Below are 20,619 nucleotides of genomic sequence, written 5' to 3'. Positions count from 1 at the left end.
CATTTTAGGTTGTTTTTTTTTTTTTTGACAAACAACAATGGCAAGCCAAGTGACCTAAAGTCTAGACATAGAAGGAGCTGGAAGGACCCCTCCCCATGAACATGAAGTTTGTAGCGTGGTAGAATGCACAGTCAAGCCAGTGACTGTAAGAAATTGTTTTCTGTAGAGCTAATTGGAGAGAGGTCAGACAGCCCTATTTTTCTCCACTTATGATTAGAATTTTTTCCTTCAGAATTCCATCCTCTTCACTCTGAGTTTTCTTTTGATACCACGGCAGAGGTGGGGAGAAACAGGAAAAGCACATGGGTTTCCATCCAGATCATGCAGTTTGGTTCTCAAGGGCTCCTGGCCACAGAGTCACAGTTGTGGTTGTTTGTTCTTCCTGCCTGCAGCTGTAGCTCTGGGATTCCCTGAGCACAAACTGCTCCTCTCCTTCTCCAGGATAAGCAGTGCCTTCCTGGGAAACTTTAGGACAACCACTTACCCTGCCAAGCTCATATTTCTTATCTTAAAGAACAGCCAGTGTTAACTCAGACAAGCATCTCTACCTTCTCATCCCAGCTCCCTTTTGGTCAAAATTTCCATCAAATGTGATTACTTCCTGCAAATCATTCATGCCATTCTTTCTATTTGTTAAACAAGCTTATAAAATCAGTCATGAGTCTTAGAATTGTCTAAAAACATTCAGGTATTCCTCCCTGTGTTTCCCTAGTACCCTATGCAGATCACCATGGATTTGTATCCATCTGAGATCATAAACTTCAGAGGCCTTGGCTCAGACTGGGTGAATCTGCAAGTCCCTAGCACCCCACCCAACTTTCATAGCAGGCAGACATTAAATGTTGATTTCATTCTTATTCCCTGATACTGTCTTCCAAGATATCATACTTTTCCTGATAAAGATGGATGCTTAAATCAGCATCAACCAATGATTTCGTTTTCTGTTCTACCTGCTGTCTTTTTATTTATTTATTTTTTCCTGCTGTCTTTTTAGACCAAGATCATTTCCCAAAAGAAAATCATCTCAGGGGATAATGTGATGACTAAGAGAATGTTCATGGAACTCAGCACAGGGCCTTACACACAGTACACACATTGTAAATGGAATCTGGTGTTGTTATAATAGTTAACCTTCGGAATGGGCATTTTAAATACTTAGTATAATGATAGAAAGATGGCTGTAAGTGGGGGGCAAGCTTAAACATGTCATAATGGCTCATGACATGGCTTCCCAGCTCCGTGACTTAGGGTTTGCAGTTTCCATCAAGTTGCTTTTTCTCTCCCTGTGCCTCACTGTCTTCATTTGTAAAATTAGATAATACTGTTATTAGATATGTTACCCTGAATTTGTAATTAACCACTTCTTTATCCCTACATGGGTAGCTGAGACATCTGGATTCCTCATCTGTGATGCCTGCTCACTCATCTCCCTAGTAACACCTGCTGACTCCTGAAAGTTTGAGATGCAGCTCCTACTCTCTGAGCCTCAAATAATCTCATCTGTTAAAAATAGTCGTGCCTGCCTCAAAGGGCTCCTGAGTGTGTCACAAGAGCTGATACCTAGAAAGTTCTTATCAGAGTGTTTGGTGCATGCAATAAATATCAGGAGGACCACCTATAATTGTATTTCTTTGGAAGGGAAAGCATTCCCTGCTGTTTCAACAAGTTTCAAGGAAAGGAGTTTATTCCTAACAAATCAATAAAGTTTATCTTTGAAAAGTATCTTTGACAGGAAGGCCTCTGGATTTTCGCTATTTCAGACATTTCTACTTGTGATTGGTCTGGTGGGCGTGATGATGGCTGCGGTTCCTTGGACTGCTATTCCTGTGATTCCCCTTGGCATCATTTTCTTTTTTCTTCGGCGATATTTCTTAGAGACGTCACGAGATGTGAAACGCCTGGAATGTACAAGTGAGTACCAGGGCACTCAGGCTGGGATGGCAGTGCAGGCTGTTTTCCATTTATACTGCAGTTAACCAGACCGCTGAAATTCTGTAGACTCTCTTGTGGAATTTCTCCCTGTTTAACATTAGGTGATTGAAAGTTATGGCCCCTGAGAGCAGGTTTGGCCCTTAAGGAAAATGGAGCTGGTGGCGGGTCAGCTGCCCTTTGCATTTTAGCCCAAGGAGGACGGATGTGAGCCCCGAGGACAGGGACCGTTTCTGTCTTCTTCACAACATACTTTCCTACACAGAGTATCCACTCTATTCATACTGTTCTTAAAAATATCTCATCATGTTGAAACTAATGTAAAAGGAAAATAGAGAAATTTTCTCCTCCTAAGGTACCAGAAATGACAAGGAAAGGGAAAGAGACCTCAGGAAATATATGTCAGAAGTAATATATTTGAAAAATACATTCTTTCACATGTTCTTGTAAGTTGCGATTGTTAAATATATTGAGATGATGTGTGTTAGTCACTCAGTCATGTCCTACTCTTTGCGACTACATGGACTGTAGCCCACCAGACTCTTCTGTCCATGGAGTTCCCCAGGCAAGAATACTGGAGTGGGTAGCCATTCCCTTCTCCAGAGGATCTCCCTGACCCAGGGATTGAACCCAAGTCTCCTGCATTGTTGGTAGATTCTTTAATGTCTAAGCCACCAGGGAAGCCCTATTGAAAAGATAATCCCTGTTATTTTCAGGTTTGCTCTGTGTCATTTCCAGGATTCGGGGTGATACCACAGTTTGTGTACCCCTCTCCCAAAGCTATTCATAGAAATGATGCTGAAAGTAATTCCCTAGGAGGACACAGGAGGGGATCTGTTCAGTATGCATTTAGTTGATTGTCCATTCAGCTTCCTAGTTTTAGAATAATGGGGAACAGGGACATCCTGGTTGTCCTGTGGGTAAGACTTTGTGCTTCCACTGTGGGGGCCACCACTCCAGTCCCTGGTTGAGGAACTAGATCCTGCAAGGTGCAGCAAAATACAGAACAATGCGGAACACATTTTATGATTAATTAGTCTATTCTACAGGTAATCACAGATGATGAAATAAATTTCTCTTATTAATACATGCATTTCATCAATATTAAAACAAAAATAAGAAAAATAGATTGTTATATATTTTTTTAACATTTATAAAAACAATAGCCAAAAAGTAAGGAGAGACTATGTTGTATCAGAGACCTCAATCATGAATAATTTTTGCAAATTAATACCAACTTAACTTTCTAGAAACCAAGCCAGGAACAGACGCATATTGAGTCTCATGCTTCTCTGTATCTGCTGCTGCTGCTGCTAAGTCACTTCAGTCGTGTCCGACTCTGTGTTACCCCATAGACGGCAGCCCACCAGGCTCCCTCGTCCCTGGGATTCTCCAGGCAAGAACACTGGAGTGGGTTGCCATTTCCTTCTCCAGTGTGTGAAAGTGAAAAGTGAAAGTGAAGTCACTCGGTCATGTCTGACTCGTAGCGACCTCATGGACTGCAGCCTACCAGGCTCCTCCGTCCGTGGGATTTTCTAGGCAAGAGTACTGGAGTGGCTTGCCATTGCCTTTTCCGTCTCTGTATCTACTAAGTAGAAAAAAAAAATCTCAGTTCATCCAGTCAAAGGAGTTTTTTATTGTGGCATTTGTATGTTTTGTTTTTAATAATAAACACTTGAGGTACTTATCTTTATTTGCAAAAAGGATAGGGATCATCAGTTTCATAAAAGCTGTAGAAGACATTTTCACTCATCAAGAGAAGCAGCTAACCTCCTATAAGGTCGAGTTTGGTGAGGTGTTTGGATGGATGGGGGGCAATAGAGTCCAGGTGTGTGTGATGTTCTACCTGTATTACTCAGTAGGATGGTAGGACCTGGGGAGGCAGAAAAGAAAGTGATGAGCTCAATCCAGTCTTCAGTGTAGACAAGGCTTCAGACATTTTATGGTTTGAGGCCACTCATGAAATGGAGTCATTCAGTAATCTTGTTGCAAAGCAGGTCTCTGGTACATTGATAACTGACTATACTGTATACCTGAAACTGGCACACTATTGTAAATCAACTATGCTTCAATATGTTTTTAGAAATTGTGAACAATTTCCACCTGGTGAGATGCCTGAAGAATTTGGAGGGAGGCGTGTTTGAGAGGATCTTGATGAAAGAACAAGAATTTCTTTATATAAATCTAGCTGTGATTTGAATTTGATCAAAGATAGTTTCAAGGAGAATCTTTCATTCCCAGGTCATTAAAGTGAAGCATGGTGTGAGCAGGAGTTTAGGGTCACATGGAGGATTCCCTTTGGGCAGGACATGTGACCACAGAGCCCAGGAAGCAGTGGTTTCCCCGCCTCCAGCCTCGTTGACTTTCTTTGTCGTGTGTCTGTCTCTGCTCCCCCAGCTCGGAGCCCGGTGTTTTCCCACTTAGCATCTTCTCTCCGGGGACTCTGGACCATCCGGGCGTACAAAGCTGAACAGAAGTTTCAGAAACTGTTCGACTCACACCAGGACTTGCACTCAGGTCTGTAAGTTTCCGAAGAGGATTTCTAAGGACGGGATGTGCTGCCTTCTGAGGCTGACTCCCTCTTGGGTGGTTTTGCTGGCCAGCATCTCTTTCTGTGTCACTCTTCCACCCCTCTGCACACCCCTAGCCCTTCCTTCCAGCACCCCCTCTGTGCTTCCCTCTTCCCATCACCCCCTGCTTTTCTCCCCTGATTGGCTCGCATTGCCCTTGCGTCACTGTGCCCTATGGACTTCTGTCTCTTTAGGGCAAGAGTCAGCAAACTTTCTTTTCTGTGAAGATCCAAATAGAAAGTGTTGCAGGCTCTGTGTGCTGTACTGTGTCTGTTGCAACTACTCACCTTCGCTGTTGTAGCACAAAGACGGGCAAAGATAATTCATCAGCGAATGGCAGTTTCTGTGTCCCAGTGAAACTTCATTTTCAGAACCAGGTGGTGGCTGTTCTCACCCTCCAGGCTGCAGTTTGCTGACTCGTTTCAGAGCGTGGAGGGTGGCAGATGTGATTGAGGAAATAATTTCCTGATTTGCCACCCACTTGATTATGTTTTTATCAGTGAGGATTTTTTCCCTAGGTAGAAAATTCAGAATTTCCTCTAAGTCTATAAAATCCAAGCCAAACTTTCCAATAATTTTTGTATTTTGAAGATAAAAATGGCATTTTGAAAGTCACATGCAGATCCTGTTAGCTGATGGTGATAGAGACACTGGCTCCTAAGAATAAACACTGCAGGGCCCTGTAGTGAGGGCAGAAGGTGCTGGAAACAGTGTGAGCTGTGCTGTCTGCTGTCAGAGAGCTGGGAGCAGTCGGCCCTGTGAGAGGATGATCTTCACGCTGAGGCCCAGCACTGCAGGAAATGCACCGATGAGGCGATTTTCCATCTTCCTTCTTGTGATCGTGTTTCTGTTGATAACCTGTGGGTTGACATTTTCAAAGCATGCTTCCAGGACTGATTCCTGTGTGTCCCATATGTTGTCTTGTGTTAGAACCTAGTTTTCTGGAATCTTCAGGTTCCTTGGGTGTGTAACTTTGCTGTCCTACCCATATAAAATCTTCTGTAGCTCAACTGAGAAAATGCTCTCCCTCATGAGAAGCAGCTAACATGGTTTTTCTGTTTATGTATTGCACTTACTATGGTTCACAAATGCAGAGGCTTGGTTCCTGCTTTTGACGACGTCCCGATGGCTCGCTGTGTATCTGGATGTCAGCTGTGCCATCTTTGTCACTGTTGTTGCCTTTGGGGCCCTGATCCTGGTAGAATGTAAGTACAGGTGTGGATATTTGTGGTTTGTTTACAGTTTATAGCTTTGTTTGTAGTTATTAAACTCTTGTCATCTTGTCTAATATATACACTCTTTGGTTCTAATGAATTGTATTAAAGTGTCTGCAGTATGTGACTCCGCAGTGTGGTCCATGTGAAGTCATTTGTGTCTTGATGAGAATTTTTATCTTTTTTTCCATTTGCTTATTTATTTACAGTAGGTCCTTGTTGAACCATTAAAAAAAATTGATTGGTGTGTGGTTGATTAACAATGTGTTAGCGTCAGGTGTATAGCCAAATGAATCTGTTGTACACATATCCACTTTTTTAAAGATTCTTTTTGCATGCCCATGAACATTGGGGTGCATGTACTTTTTTAATGATTTCCATTTTGGTTAATACTTCAAATGAAGTCTTTTAGAAAAGAATTTCTGTTTTTGACTTTTGGAATCCTCAGGAGCAAAGACCAGGTATGAACATGCCTGTTCCAGCAGACCTGTGGTGCCTTGGGCCCCTGCTTTGGCTCGCTCAGGCCATTCTTTCATTTTTATTTTAATTTTTATTGGAGTATAGTTCGTTTACACTGTTGTCTTAGTTACCAATGTATCTCAAAGTCAATTTGCTATACGTATACATATGTCCACTCTTTTGGTTCTTTCCCATGTGGGTCATTACCGAGTTCTCTGTACAGTAGTTTCTTATTAGTTATCTATTTTAATATTTTATATATAGTAGTTTGTATGTATCAATCCCAGTCTTCCAATTCATCCCTCCCCTCCCTTATCCCCTGGTAACTGTGAGTTTATTTTCTACACCTGTTACTCTATATCTGTTTTGTAGATAAGTTCGTCTGTAGCCTTTTGTTATATTCCATATATAAGCAATATCATTCTGTTTTTCCCTGTCTGACTTACTTCACTCAGTATGAATATCTCTAGGTCCAGCCGTGTTACTGCAAATGGCACTATTTATTTTGCCCTTTGTTATGGCTGGGTAATATTGCATTGTATGTATGATAGCACATCTTCCTTATCCATTGCTCTGTTGGTGGACATTTAGGTTGCTTGCATGTCCTGACTATTGTGAATAGTGCTGCAGTGAACATAAGGGTAGATGTATCTTTTGGAGTTCTGGTTTTCTCTGGATATATGCCCAGGAGTGGGATTGCTGGGTCATATGGTAGCTCCATTTTTAGTGTTTAAAGGAACTTCCATATAGTTCTCTGAAGTGGCTCTACCAGTTTACATTCCCACCAACAGTTTACATTCCCTTTTCTCCATACCTCTCCAATATTTATTGTTTGTAGATTTTTTGATGATGGTCATTCTGACTGGTGTGAGGTGAAACCTCACTGTAGTCTTTTGGTTTTGTTTTTTTGTTTTTTTTTTCATTTTTTTTTCACTGTAGATTTGATACGCATTCTCTAATAATTAGAGATGTAGACCATCTTTTCATGTGCTTTTTGGCCATCTGTATGTCTTCTTTGGAGAATGTCTCTTAGTCTTCTGCCCATTTTTTAAATTTTGTTGTTTATTTATTGTTTGATATTGAAGTGCATGAACTGTTTGTATATTTTGGAGAGTAATCCCTTGTAAGTCACTATGTTTGCAAATATTTCCCCCATTCTTCAAGTTGTCTTTGGTATTTTTTATGGTTTTCTTTGCTGTGCAAAAGTTTTTAAGATTAATTGGGTCCCGTTGGTTTATGTTTTATTTTCTTTTCATTACTCCTCCTAAGGTGGGTAAAAAAAAGCTTGCTGCAATTTATGTCAGAGAGAGTTCTCCCTATGTTTTCATCTAAAAGTTTTGTAGTGTCTGGTCTTACATTTCTGTCTGTAATCCATTTTGAGTTTATTTTTGTGGATGGTGTTAGGGAAAGTTCTAATTTTATTCTTTTACATGTAGCTGTCCAGTTCTCCCAGCACCACTTATTGAAGAGAGTGTCGTTTCTCCATTGTGCACTCTTGCGTCCTTTGTCATAGGTGATCATAGGCGCATGGGTTTATCTCTGGGCTTTCTGTCCTTTTCTCTTGATCTGTATGTCTGATTTTGGTGCCAGTTTCCATTATTGTAGCTTTGTAGTATAGTCTGAAGACATAGAGCATGATTCCTCCTAGCTTCATTTTTCTTCTTTGTTTTTCTCAAGATTACATTGGCTATTCATGTTATTTTGTGTTTCCCTACAAAATATAAACTTTTTTGTTCTAATTCTGTGAAAAATGCCATTGGTAATTTGATAGGGATTGCATTGAATCTATAGATTGCTTTAAGTAGTTTGTTAACAGTAGGTCATAATGGAGATCTTTTATTTCTTTACCTCTCTTTGAATGGTTTGAGATCTATATAACTGTAGCAAGATGACCTTCTGAACATCCCAGGTAGTGTCTTATAGTTGGATAGAGGGAACCAAGTTTACTATTCAGCTTTCTGTACAACTTAGGTTTTAGGTTTTAGCTTTGGGGCTACTTGGATCTCTTGGTTGTAGGGGTCTGGTGTACTGATGTGAGAAAGAGTCTCTGTAGCAAAAATAGTATCCTCACTGCTGTGTGGGTCCCAGATGAGCAGTTGTTGGAATGTGTGGCATGAATTCACCATCCCTTACTTTTCCATAGCAATAACCCTGAATCACAGTCTTTAATAATGCAAAAATGAGAGTAATATTTTAGATTTAAAAGCACTGCTTTGTTTTGTAAAACCCATTGCCTTGTTTTTGTGATTTCAACTGCAGCTACACTGGACATAGAAAGTGAAATTACATAATGATAATAGAAGCATATGGACGAAAATCTGAACAATGACATCCTCACCTATATTACACTGTCAAGGGTGCCTCAATCCAGGTGGGATTAATATGATAAAGGACAAAAATGGAAAGGACCTAAGAGAAGTAGAAGGGATTAGGATGAGTTGGCAAGAATACACAGAAGAACTGTACAAAAAGATCTTAATGACCTGGATGGCCATGATGGTGTGGTCACTCACCTAAGCCAGACATCCTGGACTGTGAAGTCAAGTGGGCCTTAACTTCAAAGCATTATACGAACAAAGCTAGTGAAGGTAATGGAATTCCAGCTGAGCAATTTAAAAGCCTAAAAGATGATTCTGTTGAAGTGCTGCACTCAATATACCAGTAAATTTGGAAAACTCAACAGTGGCCATGGGATTGAAAAAGGTCAGTTTTCATTCTAGTCCCAAAGAAAGGCAATGCCAAAGAATGTTCAAACTGTCATGCAACTGCACTCATTCTGCATGCTAGTAAGTTTATACTCAAATCCCTTCAAACAAGATTTCAATAGTACATGAACCAGGAAATTCCAGCTGTACAAGCTGGGTTTACAAAAGGCAGAGGAACCAGAGATCAAATTGCCAGTATTCACTGGATCATAGAGAAAGCAAGGGAATTCCAGAAAAATATCTGCTTCATTGACTATGTGAAATACTTTGACTGTGTAGATCACAACAAACTGGAAAATTCTGAAAGAGATAGGAATACCAGACCTTCTTACCTGTCTCCTGAGAACTTGTGTGCAGGTCAAGAAGAAACAGAACTGGATGTAGAACAGTGGGCTGGTTCCAAATTGGAAAAGGAGAATGACAAGGCTGTATATTGTCACTATGTTTATTTAACTTATATGCAGAATACATCATGCAAAATGCTGGCCTGGATGAAGCTTAAGCTGGAATCAGGATTTCTGGGAGAAGTATCAATAACCTCAGATATGCAGATGATACCACTCTAGTGACTAAAAGTGAAGAGCCTCTTGATGAAAGTGAAAGAGCAGAGTGAAAAAGCTGGCTTAAAACTCAGCATTCAAAAAACTAAGATCATGATATCTGGTCCCGTCTGGGGAAAAATTGAAAGCAGTGACAGATTTAATTTTTGGGGGGTTCCAAAGATCACTTCAAACTGTGACTGCAGCCATGAATGAAAAGATGTTTGCTTCTTGGAAGGAAAGCTGTGACAAATCTGGACAAAATATTACAAAGCAGAGACGTCATTTTGCCAGCAAAGGTCCATATTGTGAAAGCTGTATTTTTTTCAGTAGTCACGTAAGAGTTGTCAACGGATGTTAAGAGTTGGGCCGTTGAAAAGGCGAAGGGCCGAAGAATTAGTGCTTTCAAGCTGTGGTGTTGGAGAAGACTCTCAAGAGTCCTTTGGGCTGTAAGGAGATCAAATCAGTCAATCTGAAAGGAAATCAGCCCTGAATATTCACTGGAAGGACTGATGCTGAAGCTAAAGCTCCAATACTTTGACCAGCTGATGTGAAGAGCTGACTCATTAGAGAAGACCCTGATGCTGGGAAAGAATGAAGGCAGGAGGAGAAGTGGGTGGCAGAGGATGAGGTGGTTGGATGGCATCACTAACTCAATGGACATGAGTTTGAGCAAACTCCGGGAGATAACGAAGGACAGAGAAACCTGGTGTGCTGCAGTCCATGGAGACACAGAGTCAGACGTGACTTAGGGACTAAACAACTTTGTTCAATTTAGTTCAGTTCAGTCGCTCAGTCGTGTCTGACTCTTTGCGACCCCATCCATGAACCACAGCATGCCAGGCCTCCCTGTCCATCACCAACTCCTGGAGTTTACTCAAACTCATGTCCATTGAGTCGGTGATGCCATCCAGCCATCTCATCCTCTGTCGTCTAACAACTTTGTTAGTTCTTTCTAAATTCATAATATTGAAAAAAATTTTACTTATTTATTTGTCTGTACTGAGTCCTAGTTGGGGCATGCAGGATCTTCAGTCTTAGTTGAAACAGGCAGGACTTTAGTTGCAGCATAAGAACTCTTAGTCGTGGCATGTGGAGTCTAGTTCCCTGACCAGGGATTGAACCAGGGCTCCTGCATTGGGACCTCAAAGTCTTAGCTATTGGACCACCAGGGAAATCTCTCATAGTGGTTTTTTTTTTTTTTTTTACTTTATTATTGTCTCATACAACAGAAGTATTATGAGTAATACTATCATTACATGCAAATGATTTTAATATTATAAAGGAGTCTTCTCACTATATATAAAATACATAACTAAAAAAGATCTCCTGTATAGCACAGGGAACTCTGTTTAATACTCTGTAATGATGTATGTGGCAAAATACTTTTAAAAAAGCAGATTACATATATGTCTGAGTAATTCACTTTACTGTACACCTGAAACTAACACAGTTTTGTAAATCAACTATACTCCAGTAAAAATCATAAAGATAGCGGCGTCTTCTTTGTAGAGTGACAGAAGCTCCTGTGTGAGGTTGAGAAGTAGACTGACTTTATCCTTCCTGTTCCTCATTTAGCTTTGGACACTGGGCGTGTTGGCCTGGTGCTGTCACTCACCATCACACTTACCAGGATGCTCCAGTGGTGCGTCAGGCAAAGTGCGGAAATTGAGAACATGGTGATGTTTATCTTTCTGTTCTTAATCTTTTCAGTCTTCTTGCTGTTATTTGACACAGAAGCAATTCTTATGTAAAATATAAAGCTGTTATTTTTACATCATTTTAGAAAGAAAGTTTTTTTACATTCTCTTCCATCTTCTTAAGGGCTTCCCTGGTGGCTCAGATGGTAAAGAATCTGACTACAACACAGGAGCCACAAGAGATTCAGGTTCGATCCCTGGGTTGGGAAGATCCCCTGCAAAAGGGAGTGGCTACTCCAGTATTCTTGCCTGGAGAATCCCCATGAGCAGAGGAGCCTGGCGGGCTACAGTCCATGTGGTTGCAAAGAGTTGGACATGACTGAGCAACTTTCACTTTCACTTTCCATGTGTTTAAAGTTAATGTAAAATACAATATATACATATTTTTCTCAGTCATGTGTATGCCATGTCAGAAGGTTTTGTATTCATCACAAACTGTCTTCAAATACAATAAATGTCTCTGTAGGAGGGAGGTTGTGAAATTCTGGAGACAATATAAGCTAATTTCTTAGCAGCTTGTTTGTATTTGTTTCTTAATGGGTAATTGCTCATTTTTGGTAAAAGAAAATAATCCAGTATTTTGAGGTTTATTTAATTACTATATTCCTCCACCCATCCCCCATTTTATCATATATTCTTGTGTGAGTTGAGCACCGAATTTGCTGGTGGCCCTTCTTCCTGGTAGGATAGGCTCCCTCTCAGAATGTGCTAAGGTGAAGTCATGGTTGCTTAGAAGACCTTAATCCATGTGTATATTATACGCTTTTGATATTTGTACATTCTTCTAAAGGGAGAAAAGCAATAAAAATGAAGTTTTTCCATTTCTTTCTTCTAACAGAGTAGAAGTAGTGAAAGTCTCTCAGTCGTGTCCGACTCTTTGCAACCCCATGGACTCTACAGTCCATGGAATTCTCCAGGCCAGAATACTGGAGTGGGTAGCCTTTCCCTTCTCTAGGGGATCTTCCCAACCCAGGGATAAAACCCAGGTCACCCGCATTGCAGGAAGATTCTTTACCAGCTGAGCCACAAGGCATGCCCAAGAATACTGGAGTGGGTAGCCTATCCCTTCTTCAGGGGAACTTCTGGACCCAGGAATTGAACCAGGGTCTCCTGCATTGGAGGGGGGACTCTTTACCAACTGAGCTATCAGGGAAGATCATAACAGAGTAGAAAACGACTGATTATTAAAATGAAGTTTGATGACCATCCAGTTCTGTTCATTTGTAACACGTGGCCCTTTGTAGCCACACATTACTAATTGTTGTCCATAAATATTCTTTTCTTTGAAAAAAAAATTTTTTATTCAGATGTGAAAGGAGGATCAATAAAAATCTTACTGTGCATTTCTTTAATTTTTTAACTTTAATATAAAATTGAAGGAAGCAGTCGTATGTAAAAGCGTTGAAGATGATGAACAAGTTTTCAAATCATCCAAGGCCTCATCAGACTCCTATGTCTGTCCTTTGTGGATTCTGAGACCTGGGATGTTCTGAACCATATAAAAGCAGAAGGTTTCATTTACAGTCTCTGAACATCCATAAACAAGACCCTCTGATACTAACTCATGAGATGTCATACGTGTTTCAGATGATTTCAGTAGAAAGGGGGATTGAATACACAGACCTTGTGAAAGAAGCATCCTGGGAACTTGAGTATCGTCCACCGCCATCCTGGCCCAACAAGGGAATGATTTCCTTTATCGATGTGAACTTCAGGCATAAGTCGGATGGGCCTCTGGTATTGAGCAATGTGTATGCAACCTTTTACACAGGAGAAAAGGTTAGTTTAAGCCATTTGCCTTTTTAAAATCCAGCTAAAGGTTTAGCACCACATCTGCTTTTGGCTTCTTTGTCAGTGTGTCAGAGGAACTCTGTCCTAACGGATGCAGATTAGATCAGTGACATTGTAGGTGAATCTTTCTTGGAAACTGACCATGGAATGGGGATCCCAGGAAGTTTTTCCCTGTGTTGTGAGCTCCCTCATGATGGTTGACGGGCCCTGGGATCCAGGGCTCCATCTTAATGTGACTCAGGACACTATATGTGACACCTGATTATTCATACAAAGTCTGGGACGTCAGCCTTGTCTTCCTGGCCCTAACTCTACAATGTCTCATTCCTTGCCATCTTTTCGTGTTTGTATTTCTGAGATCTCCTCCTCCTCCCACGGTGCCCTCTGGTTGCAGCCTCCTCCTCTGTCCCTTGGCCCTTCCTGTAGCCTTGTCCTCCACTCACCCACCCTGAGCTGCCAACCTCTTGCCCTCCCTCCACAGACTGCTGCTTTCTTTAGCCCAGAGCTGATCCTTACTGGGCTGGGTGAGCTGCTGCTGGAACCATAGCATAGCCTCAAGCCCACTCCAGCAGGGGCCATAATGTGACCTTGTGTCCACCAGAGAAGAGCCTGAATAATGACCCAGTCAGGGGTGAGGAACCAGGGTTTCAGATGGAGGCAGGGTCTAGAGACTCTCAAAGTCAAAAGCAAATTGATGGGAGCAGAGAAAGTCCATGTGGGAGACGGCAGAGAGGCTTGTCACCCTGACCTGCCAACATCCATGTCTGCTGGTGATGTTCCTTCCACACTCAGTCTGAGGCCCTCATCTGGGACCAGGACAGAATCTTGAAGAAGAGACTGAACCGGAACAGACAAGGTGGTAGGAAGCTCTTCCCCACTTCCCTCTGCAGCCAGTATGTCTGACACACACACACACACCCCTGCACTAGGATTGTGTGTAGGTTCTCTCGAAGCACCACGTCCTCCCTGTTCCCAGCACACATGCTGCCACTCAACCTCAGAGACACATGCCCTCTGTCATCTGGATGGGGAAAATCTCCTTATTTGCTGAGTCAACTCTACTGCATCTTTGAGACCCTGAGTTCTTCAAGTGTCTTATATATTCTTTTAAGGTAGCATTTATGGTACACCTATGTTTATAGCAGCCAAAAGTTCAGTTCAGTTCAGTTCATTTCAGTCGCTCAGTCGTTTCCCACTCTCTGCGACCCCATGAATCACAGCACGCCAGGTTTCCCTGTCCATCACCAACTCCTGGAGTTCACTCAAACTCATGTCCATAGAGTCGGTGATGCCATCCAGCCATCTCATTCTCCGTCGTCCCCTTCTCCTCCCGCCCCCAACCTTTCCCAGCATCAGAGTCTTTTCCAGTGAGTCAACTCGTCGCATGAGGTGGCCAAAGTATTGGAGTTTCAGCTTTCACATCAGTCCTTCCAATGAACACCAAGGATTGATCTCCTTTAGAATGGACTGGTTGGATCTCCTTGCAGTCCAAGGGACTCTCAAGAGTCTTCTCCAGCACCACAGTTCAAAAGCATCAGTTCTTCGGCGATCAGCTTTCTTCACAGTCCAACTCTCACATCTATACATGACCACGGGAAAAACCATAGCCTCAAATCCCTTATGATTATACAGTGGAAGTGAGAAATAGATTTAAGGGACTAGATCTGATAGATAGAGTGCCTGATGAACTCTGGACAGAGGTTTGTGACATTGTACAGGAGACAAGGAACAAGACCATCCCCATGGAAAAGAAATGCAAAAAAGCCAAATGGCTGTCTGGGGAGGCCTTACAAATAGCTGTGAAAAGAAGAGAAGCGAAAAGCAAAGGAGAAAAGGAAAGATATAAGCATCTGAATGCAGAGTTCCAAAGAATAGCAAGGAGAGATAAGAAAGCCCTCCTCAGTGATCAATGCAAAGAAATAGAGGAAGACAACAGAATAGGAAAAACAAGAGTTCTCTTCAAGAAAATTAGAGATTCCAAGGGAACATTTCATGCAAAGATGGGCTTGATAAAGGACAGAAATGGTATGGACCTAACAGAAGTAGAAGATATTAAGAAGAGGTGGTAAGAATACACAGAAGAATTGTACAAAAAAGATCTTCATGACCAAGATAGTAACGATAACGAGATCACTGACCTAGAGCCAGACATCTTGGAATGTGAAGTCAAGTGGGCCTTAGAAAGCATCACTATGAACAAAGCTAGTGGAGGTGATGGAATTCCAGTTGAGCTATTTCAAATCTTGAAAGATGATGCTGTGAAAGTGCTGCACTCAATATGCCAGCAAATTTGGAAAACTCAGCAGTGGCCACAGGCCTGGAAAAGGTCAGTCTTCAACCCAATCCCAAAGAAAGGCAATGCCAAAGAATGCTCAAACTACCACACAGTTGCACTCATCTCACACGCTAGTAAAGTCATGCTCAAAATTCTTCAAGCCAGGCTTCAGCAATACGTGAACTGTGAGCTCCCAGATATTCAAGCAGGTTTTAGAAAAGGCAGAGGAACCAGAGATCAAATTGCCAACATCCGCTGGATCATGGAGAAAGCAAGAGAGTTCCAGAAAAACATCTATTTCTGCTTCATTGACTATGCCAAAGCCTTTGACTGTGTCGATCACAATAAACTGTGGAACATTCCAAAAGAGATGGGAATACCAGACCACCTGACCTGCCTCTTGAGAAACCTGTGTGCAGGTCAGGAAGCAACAGTCAGAACTGGACATGGAACAACAGACTGGTTCCAAATAGGAAAAGGAGTACGTCAAGGCTGTATGTTGTCACCCTGCTTATTTAACTTATATGCAGAGTACATCATGAGGAACGCTGGGCTGGAAGAAGCACAAGCTTGAATCAAGATTGCGGGGAGAAATACCAATAACCTCAGATATGCAGATGATACCACCCTTATGGCAGAAAGTGAAGAGGAACTCAAAGGCCTCTTGATGAAAGCCTCACTCTGACTGTGTTCTGTCAGATTTTCCATTGTAAGTGTAATTCTGTTAACCTGCACTTGTCTTAAATTTTCCCCAAAGCCATAAGATATGAATTGTCTAGGAAACTCTGTAGTACAACTTAGGAACATAACAGATTCTTATTCTTCCTTCTTAAAACCTGTAAATCATAGGATCATTGAGATTCTAAAATGTTTGAGGGAAAAGTCAATTTGGAGACTGAATTAATAACTCCAGTAACTTGACTTGTGATCTGTGCCTTGGTCCACTCTCAGTATCACTGTTAGCTTCATTTCTGTGTTTGGAGATGATACTCGGGCAGTGTGTTCATGAATTGATTTCACTCCGCCTGTGTACATCCCAGGTTCCCTCTCCTGCTCACCTGTCACTCCAGGACAGCCCTTTGGAGTTGGATTTGATTGAGAGAAGCTGTTGTCTGGGATGGGGGGGGGGGCGGGCAAGGACAGGGGACATGGGAGTGAGTCAGCCCAGCAGAAGGGGGGCTTTATTCTCTTTTCCTCATTTCCTCTTTCCTGATTCCTAGAAGTTAGAGTCAATAGGAGAGTATAGTAGGTACTATGCAGGATTTTAATTCACAGAAGAAATAGCAAGTGAAAATAAGGAACTGGGACTCCACTGATGGTTCATTGGAGAACAATTCACCTACCAATGCAGGGGACACTGGTTCAATCCCTGGTCTGGGACAGTTCCACATGCTACAGAGCAACTTAAGCCCTGCACCACAGCTACTGAGCCCACGTGCCACAACTCCTGAAGTCTTTGCTCAGCAACAACAGAAGCCCCTTCAGTGAGAGGCCCGTGCACTGCAACAGGGAGTAGCTCCCACTCGTCACAACTAGAGACAGCTTATACAAGGCAATTGGGACCCAGCGCAGACAAACAGAAAAAAAATCAGCATGAGGCAAATAGGACCCTATACTTCCTGGTTAGAGTCTGAACATGGGCTGCGTTTTTCATTTAGATGATTTTGTGGTTGATCTGATCATTTTAGAGAATCCCGGGCAATAAAGTATTGTCTAGCTCTTGAGGTAGATTGATTTTGCTTTGTTTTTGCTCATAGCTATTATTTGGATGATATATTTTTACAGATGCTTAGTAGACCATGCTATAATGGGCAAAAATATTAGTTTCCTACATTTTTTCCTTTTTTAATGTAATACTTTCTTAAAAACCACTCCCCTCCCAGATTGCCCACTTTCTCCCGCTGGCTTCTTAATTCCCTGTGACTCAGACAGTGGTGTCAGAGCCAGCAGCACCTGCACCTCCTGGAGCTTCTTAGAAATGCAGAGTCTCAGGCCCACCCAGACCTCTTGACTCAGATTCGTATCTGAACATGACCTACTACCTACTCCTTTCTCTCCCATGAGCAGTTTTTGATGAGTGATAACCTGTGATTCCCAAGAAATGTCCACTGAAAATTTTAAATTGAACTCAAGAATTCCCAAATCTCTCTTGTGACTGAGCAAGAGGCTCTAGAATGTTCTGTGCCCCTTGATTTACTTACTTTTATGCTCTATAAATTGCCCCTTTACATTATAATCTAATTCCGTGTGATTCCGCCTTATTTCTTTGCATCTTTCTAGTGGAGTCTGTCTTCATTACAAGCAGTTTTCATCCTGCTGTCTGTCCTTCCCCACACCAGCCTTATGCAGGGACCGGAGGGATTTCCCACAGGCTCAGCCCTGCCTGAACCTGGAGTCAGAGACAGCCCAGTTAAGCAGTATATGTGTGGCTGTTTCACTACCTGATGAGATCAAAAATGAGTCTTGCTGCCCCAAGCAGGGCACGAGGTCTGTTCCCCAGGCACCATGTGCCCCACTTATGCAAGTTTCACTCTCAGTCCGGCTGTGGGTGCCGGGTCTTCCTGCTGACAGCTGGTCCACCTGCCCTCAGGTATCCTCTTTGCTCTCACTCACCACATGTACGCCTGTGTCTCCAGCATGCTTTAACTCTCTGACGGTAAGCTCTCTATGGTAGGCCTTTTCCTTTAACTGCAGCTACACCTCTCCCCATTTTCTCTGTTCTAGCAACACAGAGACATGATAAGTTGTCAGGCCACCCAGGGGATAAGGAGGCCCATCAGCAGATGGAAAGGAGGTCCATCAGCAGATGGAAAAGAGGCCAACAGATGTGGAATTTTGTCCCATCCTAATACTTATGGGCTCTGATATTCAGACAGACTAATTCATCTAAGCCTCAATCTTTTCTTACACAAAATGGAGGTGAAAGGGTGTAACCTGTAGGGTCGATGTACAACTTAAACAAGATAAGACATGTAAAGCACCCAGAGTAAATGCTTGGACAAAAGTAGTCATCGTTTTCATTGGGTGTAAAATAACCATAACCACTTACGCTGTGGAAGGTGTTGGCTGTCCCATGAGAATGAGGTATTCGCCTTTTGAAGTTGTATTTACAGCTATAGGATCCACCTGCTGTGTCTGTCTCTGTCTGATTTATCTTACACCTAAATAACATGGAAATAAATTTCCCATAAATTTCTCTGCCTTGAGTTAAAAATCTCAGCTCCCTTTGGAAGTTTCTTTGTCTCAGGACACCAGTGGTAATACAAATAAGAAAAAGTCAAGTCAAATAGAGGTCCTGATGTCAACATACACAGTCTAGTTGAAGAAACAAGAAAATTACTATATTAGCTTTGTAAGCTAGAACGAGGTCATAATTTTTATAGATGTTTATAAAAAAATGACATAACATCTGTTAGAGTTGGAACAAGCTCACGTGAGGGGACAGGGAGAGCATTTCCAAGGAATTAGACATGTGAGACAGAATTAGTGATGTGTGGTTAGGGTTTCAACAGGTGGAAATGCACGTGAAAGGCATTCCAGGAGGTGAGACCAGCATAAGCAAAAGCATGATGTCCTGAACCAGTGAATGAAAAACTAGACACCTGCAAAGCATTCAGGAAAATAAACTACCAAGTGTGTAACACACATTTTTACATTCACCCTCACCACTACCCAGTGATGCCAAGGAAGCTGACTCGTGTACATGAAGGAGGAGAGGTTAGAGAGGACAGTTTTGTAGAAGAGACGTCCTGGGGTGGAGTGTTGGGTGCTGAGCTGGCACTCAGGAGTTTAATCTGAGAGGTGAAAGCACGTGGGCCAGAGTGGGCAGGTGCAGGGTGCAGGAGGCAGGGAGCCAGCAAGACATCCTGGGAAAGTGATTCCACTTCTTAGAATCAAGTTGATGTCGATTAAAACAAAGCTATAACACCCGGATTTGTGAACATGCAGGGAAATGGGTGGGAGCAGAAAATGGTATCATACTTCTGGAGGGTAGGTTACCAGCTTAACAGCTTCCTCTGAAAATGTTCATACTTTGTTGTTGTTCAGTCACCTAGTCGTGTCCGGCTCTTCACGATCCCATGGACTGACACACACCAGGCCTCCCTGTCCCTCACCATCTCCTGCAGTTTGCCCAAGTTCGTGCTCATTGTATCTGTGATGCCGTCCAGCCATCTCACCCTCTGTCGTCCCCTTCTCCTCCTGCTTTTAATCTTTCCCAGCATCAGGGTCTCTTCCAATGAGTTGACTGTCTGTGTCAGGTGCCAAAGTATTGGAGCTTCAGCATCAGTCCTTCCAGTGAATATTCAGGCCTGATTTCCTTTAGGATTGACTGGTTTGATCTCCTTGCTGTCCAACGAATTCATACTTGCTGCTCAAGGGGTTTATATTTGACTCTCAGCAAATTCCACATCTGAGAATTCATGGGAAGAAAATGATTCAGGTTGTTTGCAAAGATTTAGCTTCAGGGATATTTAAGACAGAGTTATTTATAATAGCTAACTGTTTGATGCTGCCTAAGTATCCAGCAGTAGAGGATTTGTTAAATGATCACATGTACTATAATATTAGGCAACCATTAAAGTAAATTTTTATGAAATATGAAATGAAAGCACATATAACAGTATGTTCACATTAATCCCATTTTGTTTAAATATGTGAACTTGTGTCTTTAAGAACACATACCAAAAAAAAAAAAAAATACAACAGCAACAACAAAAAGAACACATATAGAAGCCTAGAAAGTAAAAACATAATTTTAAGAATTTTTTTCAGAGTGCTAGAGAATAGCTAGTATTTATCTACTTTTCAAATTCATTTGCACTGATTATGATTAAGGAAAGGGTTTATTTTGTTTTTTAAGCACTATGAGCCTAGGAAAGAAGTAGTGAGAGTCAAGTGGGGAAGATGGGTGAAGGGGTTGTTTTGTGTGGGGTGTTGGATGTTGATTATGTTGAGTTTGATGTGTGAAGAGAGATCCAGGAACAAGTGTCTAATAAGTTGTATCATCATCAGAGACCAGCCTGGTTGGAAAAACAGAAAGGGGCCATTGCAAAGTAAATAACAGATTTTCTTCAAGGTCTTTATAAATTTCTTTCTTTCTTTCTTTTTGGCTGTGCGAGGTCTTTGTTGCTCCTCAGGCTTTTCTTTCGTTTCTGCGCGTGGGCTTCTCACTGTGGTGTCTTTGCTCTGCACATGGGCTTCTCACTGTGGTGTCTTCGCTCGTTGGCAGCATGGGGTGTAGGATGTGAGCACTTCAATAGTTGTAGCACGTAGGTTCAGTAGTTGTGGTTCCCAGGTTCTGGAGCACAGGCTTGATTGTTGTGGTGCATTGGCTTAGTTGCTCTGCAGCATGTGGGATTCTCCAGGACTAGGGACTGAATCCATATCTCCTGCATTGGCAGGCAGTTTCTTTACCACTAAGCCTCCAAGGAAGCCC

At 42.1% G+C, this 20,619-nt stretch overlaps 1 protein-coding gene across 1 annotated transcript in view; it reads left to right on the top strand.

Moving 5' to 3' along the window:
* Window positions 1–20,619, top strand: part of LOC148775805 (ATP-binding cassette sub-family C member 4-like) — a 142,490-nt gene that overhangs the window by 72,324 nt on the left and 49,547 nt on the right. The window contains exons 21-25 of the mRNA XM_088842647.1: window positions 1,761–1,911; window positions 4,327–4,446; window positions 5,594–5,704; window positions 10,995–11,095; window positions 12,704–12,895. Of these exons, the coding sequence (XP_088698773.1) occupies window positions 1,761–1,911; window positions 4,327–4,446; window positions 5,594–5,704; window positions 10,995–11,095; window positions 12,704–12,895 (675 nt within the window). The remainder of the gene's footprint in view (window positions 1–1,760; window positions 1,912–4,326; window positions 4,447–5,593; window positions 5,705–10,994; window positions 11,096–12,703; window positions 12,896–20,619) is intronic.

The sequence above is a fragment of the Moschus berezovskii genome, chromosome 13, assembly GCF_049115385.1.
Source record: "Moschus berezovskii isolate FMDL1 chromosome 13, NW_MosBer_1.0, whole genome shotgun sequence".
Taxonomy (NCBI): domain Eukaryota; kingdom Metazoa; phylum Chordata; class Mammalia; order Artiodactyla; family Moschidae; genus Moschus; species Moschus berezovskii.
The sequence above is the reverse complement of the archived record's forward strand: the minus strand, read 5'-3'. Positions and strand labels throughout refer to the sequence as shown.